Raw genomic sequence first — 11,711 nt, forward strand, 5'->3', positions numbered from 1 at the left:
ATTTAGTTCATAGTAGAAGTAGAAGCTATGATTATTCAAATCCCATACCCAAATATTTAGCATATAGCAACAAATATCATGCCATATTTGTTCTCTCCCTTTTAAAGTTGATAAGATATGTCTTCCAACTTTAATGCAAAAAGTAAAATTAACATATTCAATTAGTAGTAATTTTAACCTTTGTTTGTTGAATTAACTTTATAGCACTTGCCATAACCACCAACCCTACACTTTTAGCCTTTTCATCATTACATATTAGCTAATTGAAACATGAAATTTATTTTTAGCTTCTAACAACCCATATTTAATCACAATTTCATTACAATATATATTAATATTATTCCATTTGAGTCCTCTCGGAGGAGGAAAAAAAAGCATAAAGATCAATTTAGCAAAAATTATGAACCAATATAAGAAACGTAATTCTTGAAATAGTTAATCTGAACCTAACTTAATAGATAAAGAAAAACTTATTACCATCCCAAAAATTGATTGTTGAATGCTACCACCGTTGAACTCAAATAAAAAATTCTTGGAGCTCTAACCCTATTCCCTTTTTTTTCAGGAAATTAACCCTATTCCATTGATGCAAATGAAGCAGAAATTGCTATTTAGACGAGTTTACAACTTCACAGCTTTTTTCAATATAACATGTGGAAATGAGAATTTGAATCCATCGCCTTTTTTGGTGAATATATATGCCTTAACCATTATGTATGTTGGCTTCCAACTTTATAATTTTGATTGATCTTGATATTACTGAATGACAACTGAATGAGCAACATTTAGATTGATTGAATTTAGATTTGAAGTTGTTCACAAGTCGATTTGGATTTTAGAAAGGGTAGAAAAAAGAAAAAGAAAAAAAAAAAGACCTTTGAGGAAAAAAAACGACGAAAGGAACAGAAAGAGAGAAAAGGTCTGACTTGCAAAGGCAAAAATGGGGCACGTTTGTGGACATCAGCCCTGGTTAGGAACTGTCCACAGAAGAGCAACTTATCTAAATTAGACAAAAGTGGCAGAAACAAGATAAAAAAGAGAATAAATCTCTCATTTTTTAACCTGAATGTCAAACTTGGTTTAAAAAAAAAAATTACGGCCATGGAATCTTAATAAATTTGCACATACTTCCGGGTCGACAAACTGCATCTAACAAAATTGCTAACATGAGCGTAGCTCGACAGTAAAGGTGTGTAGTCCTCTAATTGAAATCAGAAGTTCAAATCTCCACGCATGGACTCAATCCAAGAACATTCCTCCGACCTAAACACTAAATCTAAGTTCTTATTATTGGGTTTATCCACTATAATTAACAGCCTAAAGCAAATCCTAAAGGAAATAAGGATGGATTGTGGGAATAGGACTTTTGAGGTCTATAAAAGGAACATCATGATCATACAGCTACTGATTATGGCTACTCGAGTGTGCATCTTTGCATCAGCGGCATGTCCTTGTAGCCCATTTCAGCCTTCCATGAATGGGAAAAGAGCCAAAGAGGTAAAAGAAAAGTTCTACAAATTGAAGAGGATTTCTGCTTTTACCCCTCCTAATGGATGCTTTTCTATCCCCTTTATATGTAGACACAACTATTTAATTCAATAAGAGAAATACAGACAAGAAAAGTAAAGTTCTAAAGTCACGAGGGGAAGTTTCTCTGCAATTAAATATTGTTACTTACGATGCTTGTGTCCTGCAATAATGGTGCTTCGGATGCTTTGCCAAGGTTGGGCCCCTCATGGTTGACAATGTTGAAATGTGTTCCCATCACCCAAGAAAGAAGGATTCTCCTCCATTTGCATTATTTGTCCAATGCGAATGTTACACAATTATGTTCCTGCTTGTCCTGTGTTCAATCAACAGTCAAAAAGGAAAGGAAAGGAAAGGAAAAAAAAGGAAAGGAAAGGATTGAATCCCCCAATTATCATTCTTTCTCTAGTCATCCACCGACCCCATGAATAATCATTAAAGACATTAAAAACTTTGCTTCATCATCCATCAACCGTACTATCAAAGCATTTTCCAGTAATAAGAACACTCATAAATTGATAAAAGGTTTTGGCCAACAGATAAAATCATAGAAAAGGAAAGAGGTGCTGCATTATATCATGCCTTCTGGCTTCAATAACAAAGATTCAGAATTGTTACTCTTTGCCGGGCAGGCTGACTCAATGCGAACTTAGAAATAAACTTGCCCATTGCAAGCAAGCTCAAAGGCTTCAATGGCAGAATGTTCAATAAAATCATACAAGGAAGATGCAAACTTGTTCTACTAAAGCAATTCGAACTCTGACTGCAATATGATCTGGAACCCCTACATATTCATGTAGTTATTACTCTGTCATGACCGGCTTGTTCTCGTTCGCCTTGAATTTCTGCTCTTTGGGCTTCTGTTCCTCAATTTTTCTGAAGCAAACACCACAAACAACAGCATGATTAGACTACAAATGCTCATCTACAATATGACACTGCATTTATTACAAAACGAGAAAATACATTGCAAAATACACAATATATTCTGCTATTATTAGTTCCGGATTACATATTTGGAAAAGTAGATCCATACTGTTGCATAATTCGAACAGTAAAGACAAGCATTCAACAAGAATAAAATTGCATCCACTTTTACCTGCTGATTTATTATTAGCGACAATAATTAAGCATATGCTGGAAGCTAAATAATGAGAGAGGATTCAAAAAGGACGAAGGGTACTGTCATTGCTTAAACTTAAAGCACGTAAGGTAAATATGCCGGACCTTTAGGTTTCGTCTAATGAGATAATTGCTACAGTTGATCAAATATTATAAACCAATCATCTCAAAAAAAAAAAAAATCTAAACCAGGGTAATAATGTCATGGAGAATCAACAGTAAGCCCTAAGTCAGAGTTGTCTTGAAGCATCAAAATGTGCATTCTATTTTTATAGGAAGTAGATATTTCATTGATGGTATGAAATATAACCAAATCGAGAGAAAATCCGAACTCCTAGCCAAAAAGATTATAAAAAAATTCTTCAGATTAGCAAAAAGATTGTCAAGACTATAATCACTAAAAGGAGTGTAACACATACACCAAAAAAAGGCAACCACTAAGTTGATTCTAGAAAACTGTTAAAAAGGCTTTCTATTGTTGTTAGATGTCCCGCTGTTCCTTTCAAGCTAAAGATTCCAGAAGAAAGTTTAATTTGGACTTGAGAATTTTAAAGAACGTGATTGCACATGAAGGTTTAAAAAGAAATTGCACATCAGCTGTCGTTATACTGAATTCATCTCAGAAAATCAAAAGTCTAGAAGAATCTAAAGCGCCAGTAATTGAACTACGCTGAGAAACTATCAAAATAAAAAGATACAATTCGGTTGTCAAACTCCAGTTTGATCGTTAATATCAATAAAAATATTCATGAAGCTTCGAAATGGAATCTAAAATTTGCTTCATGCTTTTATTCTGTAAACAAGTACGCTCGGACTACAGAGAACTTAGAAGATTCGAGACCAAAAATTGATCATAAAACATTAAAACTAACACAGAGATCGGATACAGGAATTAAATGACCAGATAAAACCGACCCCCCGAATTCATAACAATTCCAAGAGCATGCGTACTTTGTTAATTGTAGTAGAATTGATATCTGATCAAAATGATTCTACTTTCAAGAATAACTCAAACCAATTTCGACATCCCCTCAACAACCTAAGCTACTAAGGTCTATACTCTATAGTTCCATTCACTCACTTCAAAGAAAAAAAAAAGTGCAGTCAAATTAAGGCATCAACTATTCTCGGAACTTTACCCTTGGCCAGGACGAAAGCAGAAAAAATGAACAAACCGAGAACGAACACGATACAGAATCCAAAATCAAACAAATACAATACACGTTCAGAACTAAGAGAGAAGATGAATTTAATGAACCGCATTGCCCTAAATCCAACAAATGAGTTTCTATAGTGTAACCAATGAAACATGGTGAAAGCGAGAGCATACCTTTTATCGGAGTCTCCTCCTCCCTTCTGGCTGAGGAAAGAGCGGAACAGAGGAGAGTTGACGTCGTAGATCATCGTGACCGATTGGCGGCGACGGCGACGGCGACGGCAGCAGCAGCAACAATACTCCGATTTCCGAGCAAAAACCCTACTCTGTGTCTGACGCTGGCCTATTATATAAATATCGGCGATACGAGAAATACAGTCCGCCAAAACTTAAACGCAGCCTCGGTTATTATTATTATTATTTTTTCTCTATTTCCTCTATTAAAAAACACATTTTGTACGAAGTAACGACATATAAAGATAAACTATATTTTGCACCGTTTTAATTTTGTATTCTCAAATTGTTAAGGATTTATGTTACAATTTAGTTTTGGTAATTTAAAGTCGGTAATAATTTAATCTCTATCATAAAAAATGATTTTTTAATATTTATAAATCGATAAAGTAGTAAAGGATTAAATGTATTTTATAAATTATAAATACTAGGTCTTATACATTTATATTTTATTAAAAAAATTTACGATATAAATTAAATTATTAAAATTTTTGAAATACAGTGACTAAATCGTTACCTTTTAAAGTTTAATGACTAAACCTTAAATTGGTATCAGTTTAAAAATATAATGACTACATTGTTACCAAACTAAATTTCATGAACTAGTTTGTTACTTCTACAAAAGTGTAAGGACCAAATGTATTTTAAAACTATTTCTCTAATGTATAATTAAAACTTTTTTATATTATACCTCAGAGAAATAGTTATAAGTTTAGTTCAGTCGCAATTGACATATTTTTATAATCAATAAGTCACGAGTTCGAATCTTCCACTCTTATTGTACTAAAAAAAACACTATTACAATTTAATTGGTATGTATTCTATTTTGAAGGATGTCTAATTAATAAATCTCTAAATTTTGCATCTAGTACATCTCCATAGTTTAATAGTATTAAATAGGTTTTGAATTTTTTATTTTCGGACTAAGGGGCTAATATCATAATTCACGGATTTATTATGAATTTTGTATCTAATAGACATTTGAAATTTGTGTTTAATATCATGATAAATTTTTAAAGATGTCTAATATGTGAAAGACCTGTCAAATACCAAATTGAAAATTTAAAGATTTATTAAACACCATTAATATTTAGGATCTATCAAATACGAAATTGAAAGTTATAGTATAGATATAAAATTGAAAGTTCATTGAGTATTAAATACTTTCTCGGGTCGAATAACCTATTACATACCATCTCTCAAAAATTTGTATTTTTTAATCTATAATATTTAGGTTTTATCTTTTTTTTTTCTCCCTTTTCTAATGCTAATCCACCATTATTTTATCGGATTATCTTACTCTCTCCTTTTTTTTTTTTTGGGAAAGGATTATCTTACTCTCTTGTGCCACCTAATACCAAATTATATCTCCTTAGTCAAATCGTTCTTAATAGTAAAATTTTATTTTAAACGATTAATATGTATACATTTATTAGAATCATGATTGGAAGCACGAAGATATAATTAAAGTTTTTCAAAGTTCAAATATTATATACCATTATATTTATAATTTAATTTATCTCGACGAAATCTCAAATATTGACGAGGAGTGTCAACCATCCCTATTATCTTCTTTAAAATCGAAGGTTTGATCCATGATTAAAGGGGAAAAAAATTTAAAAAACTAGTATAGTTCTTATGTCTTTGATTCATCTGGGTCGAACCTATAAATTTTTGTCCATGTACTTTCAAGTTCATGCAACATGTAAATTGATTGGTCAATGTACTTTCAACCATAGTTTATTTTAGTTTATGATCTTTCAAAATATTATTTTTTAGTCATGTACTTTTAAAGAGATGATCATTTCATTTTTTTTCTTAAAAGGTGATTATTTCGATCCATAGTTGTAAAATTTTTATGTAGCTCAACGATAAATGACGGTTACTCATTCTCTTGAGGTTAGAGGTTCATGCTCCTATATTCCAATTTATTGTACTCAAACGAATATCATCTAATATAAAGTTCTGATTACCTTTCAAAAAATCTATTGAATATAATAGTATGTTAGAATTACAATCGAAAAAAATAAGATAAAAAATTAAAATGAAGAGATTAGAATAATTTTACAAAATGGTACACGGACCAAAACGAACATTAGATTTCAGATTGCGAATCGTTGGGTGCCGACTGTCCAATCGGTGCCTCTAGCTGCCTATCCACCCAGTTATCTTACTTTCCTCAACTACCCTTCCCCATTTCTTTTAATCCCCAATATGTCCGACTCAGTGCAATTTACGAAAACGCCCTTTATATCGACGGAATAAGTCAACTAAAACAAATAATATAAAAAATTTTCCTCATGCATATTTATAGTTTTGTTCGTAACTGAAATTCAAGACCTCGTTGGTTTGACTTGCTAGCCATATTAGAACGGGTCAATAATTAATTTTATTTGATTAAAATGTTTTTGAAATATAATTCGAATATTGTTTTTTATTTTCTTTCTGAATTTTTTAATTTAGTTATTTGTTCACCATCTTTCAAACGTCCCACGTCACAAAATCTTAACCACATTGGACATATTTTGTTGATTCTTTTGGAGTTAATTTGGGTAGATTGACAAATTTCACATCTTAACTCTATAAAGTAACTTATTAAAAAAATGGAGAAAATAAAATATAATTTTGAGAGGAAAACACAGATTACGGAGAGAAAGAAAAGTTATAAAGGATGAAATATTAGAGACAGAAAAGTTTGGAAAAATATTAAATTTTTAGATGGAGGAATGAAACTGGTCTGTTAGAAAACAAACAAAAATACATAAAAATTTGGAGAGAGACAAATAATAACAATTATTCAAAATAGGAAAATTTTAGAGGGAGATACCATTTGTAGGGAGAAATTTTAGAAATAAAAAATTTTAGAATGAAATATATTTTTTAGAGATAAATATTAGAAAGAAAAAAGTTCAGAAAAAATCAGATTTTGAAAAACAACAGCTTGTTTTTAAAACTATTTTTTTATTGTTTTTGAAATTTACGTAGAATTTTAAAATGGTTTTTGAAAACAAAAAACATCAAATTGAATTCGTTATAAAAACTTAAAAATCAAAAATAAAAAACGTGCGTGTAAAATATTTTTCCACTCATTTATGTTTCCATCAAATTCCTAAACCTCAATATTTTTCATCCTCATTTCTATTTAAAATCTTGACACAATCGATTGGATAAATTGACATCTATGGTTCAATTCTCCGTCCATATATTTATTGTATTTAGAAAAAGAAAAAAGAAACCTCGAAATACGTAAATGTTGGAAAATTTCCAGCACATGGACTGTGGTTGAAATTTCTTTCAGTGAAGCGCATTGAAACTACGTTCTCTCTCTCTTTGTAGTGTTTGTATCCATTTTAGACCACCACTGTTCATCACCTTCCCCTCAGACTCCAAACAACAATTTTACAAAAACAGGGGAATTTCAATTTCCAAGGAAACAAAAAGGTGGTGGTGGTAGAAGTAGATTGTGCATGAGTTCAGGATGCTCATAAATCGTTTTATTTCTAATGTTCGCCACCTTCCCTTCTCTTCCTCTTCCTAATCTCAATCCCCTTTTGTTTCGAATCGCTTTTCTCCGCCGTGCGCTTCCCACAGCCGCCGCCTCCTCAGGTACCAACGCCGCCTCTCCCTTCTCCACTGTGTGGCTTTATTTCCGCTGTAGAATGGTCTGCGTTTGATCGGTTTTCTCGGTCTCCGGTCATCGGCATTCGGCGTTGACGGCCGGACCCGAATGCTGATGAGTAGTTTGTTCTGTATTTGGCTTTCTGGGTTGGCGTTTGTTCTTTTATTGGGTTTGTTTAAATTGGCGTTTTGAGTTCATTGTGTTGCGTTTTTAGTAATTGGGTATCTGAATTGTTGGTGGGTGGGGTTGACTTGTGGCGGGAAGGAAGAGTTTGAGAACACCCACCACCCAAATCGTTTGGTTTTTGTGTCTGGTTCCTTAGATTTAGGATTGGAGTTTTGGATATGAATGGAAGGAGAAGAAGGTTTGGTCGTTAAAGTTGACTTGGGAGACTTAGAATTTTCTCGAGGAATTCGAACTTATGACGTTTAAGGAAGGTTTGTGATGCATTAACTAGTTGAGTTATGTTCAGGTCGCTCGAGTTCTATGGGAAGTGTGTAAAATAGTCGGGCTGAGTTTATTTTTTGTGCTCAATTTTAGGTTGCACTTTGGCTATTAACTGTTAGCTTGTACTACACTTTATTTTTTTATTTTTATTTTTAGTACAACATGTTGGGGAGGAGATTCGAACTCACAACCTCTCGGTTGGAGGTATATGCCAATTACTGCTGAGTTACGCTCGCTTTGGCTTTTACTACCCTTTATTACTTCTGTGATAATTTAAATGGGCAATTATTGGCTCACAGTATGATACTCATTTTCCAGTAGTACCTTATGTGGAGCATATGGACTTCATTTAGCTTGCTTCACAGATCTTCTATTTCTTAGTGTAGCAAGTTTCTGTTTCCTGACATTGGCTACAAAAGAAGAATAGACTTCATCATCATGTCATCTTCTTTGTTCAGTATTTGAAAACACGAACTCGTTTTATATTCATGTATTTGGTTTGAGTTCTCTTGAATGCATGAATCGACGTGAAAATACGTCATCCTTATTGGTGGTCCTTGGAAATTTACATTCTTTGTCAACATGATAACTCGATGCAATCTTCCCATAATCGGTTCTGTTCTTTTAGCCTTATCAATCCGTTTCATGACATTTAAGAAATTTTGTCCAGTGTTTTGGAGATGTCTTTTCTTCTTCTCATAGAAACTAATTAAGCTTGTTCTTCTTGTCTGCTCTAGATGTGAGGTAATACCACTGAGAAGAAGATCGAACCAAACAATTCCATTTCCATTCCTCTGATAAGAAGATTGAAGCTATAATCATGGTGAGCTTAAGAAGGCGTAAACTCCTGGGATTTTGCTCTGGTAAACATTACTTTTTAAAGCTCCTGTATTGAGAAAATGCCTCCTCTTGAATTGGTTGATAATCAAGGTGTGGGATTTGTAGGGAAAGGCTCATTTCTTGCTCCAGTTCACAAGTTTTCTGAAAATTTGACTACCGAAAATCCCATACATTGTACAAACTTTGTTAGCGTGCATCCGATCTGTTCAGACGACATTAACAAGATAAAGGAGGTCAGTACAATTGAGATTTTTTATTCTTCAATTACTACACAATGAAAATCATGTTGTTAACGAAAGAACTAGCTGCTTCAAGACCTTATTTCTTTCTCTGTTTCGTGGCTTGATTTGCTGTAAGTTTTATATTTTACATGTTTTTCTGAGGCAAGACTATCTGTAAAATTGCCCATGAACCTTCATTTATTTTCTTTTTCATCACAATAACTATGTTTAGTACATAACAAGGACATTTAGGCTGTATACTTATCTAGATAATATTGCATTTTTTCAGAATCCCATTGCAAATACAGAGCCTGAATCTTCATCAAGGGTAACTGTTTTGGATACATCAAAAGAGAAAAATGAGGAGTCAATTGCAGGTTTGTTTGGTTTTCAAATCATCCTTGCATATATAAGAATTTGCATGGTATTGTTTTTATGTTCTTGTTTTATGATTTTGGATACCAAATTATTTGGGGCTTTAGAGTGAGTTTAGCATGACTTTGAAATGGTAAAAAAAAAGTGTTTTTAACCAATTAGAGGGATTTTCCCAATTTATTATGATATTTGGCTAGAGATGAGTATTTTAGTCTATATTTAGAGTCTAGACATAATATGATAATGTGATTTAATGACTCAATCTGCATGCTATTGTACATGTAGACCCGCCCGTACAGTGCAGAAAGAGACACTGGAGAAAGCGTTTTCCAGATGAACCTTTCTTAATGAGAGGGGTCTATTTCAAGAACATGAAATGGCAAGCTGCAATAAAGGTTGACAAGAAACAAATACACTTGGGAACTGTAGGATCACAAGAAGAAGCTGCTCATTTGTATGACAGGTAAAGTTTTGAAGCAATATAATGTTTTAATTGATTGATGAATATGCCATTTTGTACATATGACAACTTGAATTGCCCAAGTAGTATACACTGTACAACTGTGTCCTTGAGTTTTTAAGTAGCTTTTGCCATCAAAGTTAGTAGTGATTCGTTGGTATGTTTATGGTGCACCAAGGCATAGGTGATAGAGCTGGGAAGTAGGTCAACTTTGTGCTTCTTTTCTCAACCCACCCGCGAGACCAGCGCGCCCCAAGGCTAGCTCGGGAGGCTTCAAGGAGCGGGGGAATTAATAGCACCACCGTTCAAATCTAGAACCTTGGAGATAAAACTAGACATACCAAGTAGAATTAGACGAAAGGATTTCACAGACTTATTAGACTTTTAAACTGACATAATGTTAATCCTTTAGCAGAGATAGGCAGAATGATAAAACAGTAGTGGGTGGTGACTATTATTTAAGATAGTGCTATTTATAATATTGAGCTCTGTGTACTAACATGACCATTTCTAAAAAGCAATGAGCTGACGATAGTTCTTTTGCATTTCTAGAGCTGCTTTCATGTGTGGAAGGAAACCAAACTTTGAGCTCCCAGAGGAGGAGAAGCAAGAACTGAGAAAGTTAAATTGGGACCAATTTTTAGCAGTCACTCGCCACGTCATTACTAATAGAAGTAAGTTTTTCCTCTCTTGAATTTGGACAACGTTCGGAATATTAGATCATCTTGGTTATTCATCATCATGCTCTTCAGAACAGAAGAGGCTCAGCCCAGAATCAAACAAGTCTAAGCTTCCTTCGTCGGGAAATCATGACTCGGACAAAAGACATGGCAAGTTCAGTAACCTCTCAACTCTAGAAGATATGAAACCAGAAGCCTCTACCTCTTGAAGATTAGAATTCAAGAAGAAAAAGTTTAGTTTCCTTATCTCTTCCTCAAGTATGATGGAGATCTGCAGTTTTGATTTTCCTCTGGAATTTTGGATGTACATCATTTTAGTGATTTTTAGGTAAATCCTTCAGAATTCGAGCCAATAAAAAGATCGATCGACTCGGGAGGGTTCTTTCCATGCCTTCTTATTTGGACATTACTGCAAGATGCTTCTTACGACGGGGCTCGAGCTATTTTCCAGGCTCGGAACCCATAGGTTCAGCCATCCCTTGTTGCAGTGATGTTTTTCACATGATCAAGGAACCTTGTTTCCATGGATGAAGAAGATACCACTATTAGCCATCTTATGTTCATAGCTATGCCTTTATTTCAAGTTTCCATTGTTATTAAATTATTATTTGAAGGTCCCCTTGAATCCCTCAATAATATGACATTGTTGTTTTTCTTTTTTTCTAATCATTTTACTATGTCTTAAAAGGAATAAAAGTGTAAAACCAAATGCCATTAAAATTCTCTCTCATTGCCTACCATCCCCAATTGAACATTTGCTAACTAAAACAAAAAAAAAAAAAAAAATAGAAAAAATCTTGTTCCATTTAGATTATATTAATCAAATAAGGTTGAAAATTTGTATTTGAATTTTAATGATAATACTTTGAAAAGAAAAAAGAAAGACACCAACAATAACAGTGAGAGAGTGATAGTGCAAGAATTTAGAGGAGGTTTACGAATCATTTTATGAGTAGTTTTAACCATCACATTTAGAAAAATGGGTCTCCATATATTTATTTAAAAATTTGCTTTGCACTTTTTCCAGTGA

The 11,711-nt window shown here is 33.3% G+C and overlaps 2 protein-coding genes across 3 annotated transcripts; one reads left to right on the top strand and one right to left on the bottom strand.

Moving 5' to 3' along the window:
• Nucleotides 1-2,069: 2,069 nt before the first annotated feature.
• On the bottom strand, nt 2,070-4,186 carry LOC111026038 (wound-induced basic protein). Its single transcript, XM_022304005.2, has 2 exons — nt 3,980-4,186; nt 2,070-2,403 (listed from the first exon to the last, which is right to left on the bottom strand). The coding sequence occupies exons 1-2, from the start codon at nt 4,051-4,053 to the stop codon at nt 2,331-2,333; spliced, it is 147 nt and encodes a 48-aa protein (XP_022159697.1). The 5' UTR covers nt 4,054-4,186; the 3' UTR covers nt 2,070-2,330.
• A 3,094-nt stretch (nt 4,187-7,280) lies between these two features.
• LOC111025925 (ethylene-responsive transcription factor-like protein At4g13040) lies at nt 7,281-11,490 on the top strand. 2 transcript variants are annotated; one of them, XM_022303847.2, is made up of 7 exons: nt 7,281-7,645; nt 8,843-8,968; nt 9,051-9,178; nt 9,456-9,543; nt 9,827-10,004; nt 10,554-10,675; nt 10,759-11,490. In XM_022303847.2, exons 2-7 carry the CDS (start codon nt 8,926-8,928, stop codon nt 10,788-10,790), a joined length of 591 nt encoding a protein of 196 aa, XP_022159539.1. In that variant the 5' UTR covers nt 7,281-7,645; nt 8,843-8,925; the 3' UTR covers nt 10,791-11,490. The 2 variants fall into 2 exon arrangements, with proteins under 2 accessions (XP_022159539.1, XP_022159538.1); XM_022303846.2 differs by having other exon boundaries at nt 7,284-7,645; nt 10,754-11,490.
• The last annotated feature ends 221 nt before the right edge of the window (nt 11,491-11,711 follow it).

Source organism: Momordica charantia, assembly GCF_013281855.1.
Source record: "Momordica charantia cultivar OHB3-1 chromosome 6 unlocalized genomic scaffold, Mcharantia_2.0 BLBB01000006.1, whole genome shotgun sequence".
NCBI classification, from domain to species: domain Eukaryota; kingdom Viridiplantae; phylum Streptophyta; class Magnoliopsida; order Cucurbitales; family Cucurbitaceae; genus Momordica; species Momordica charantia.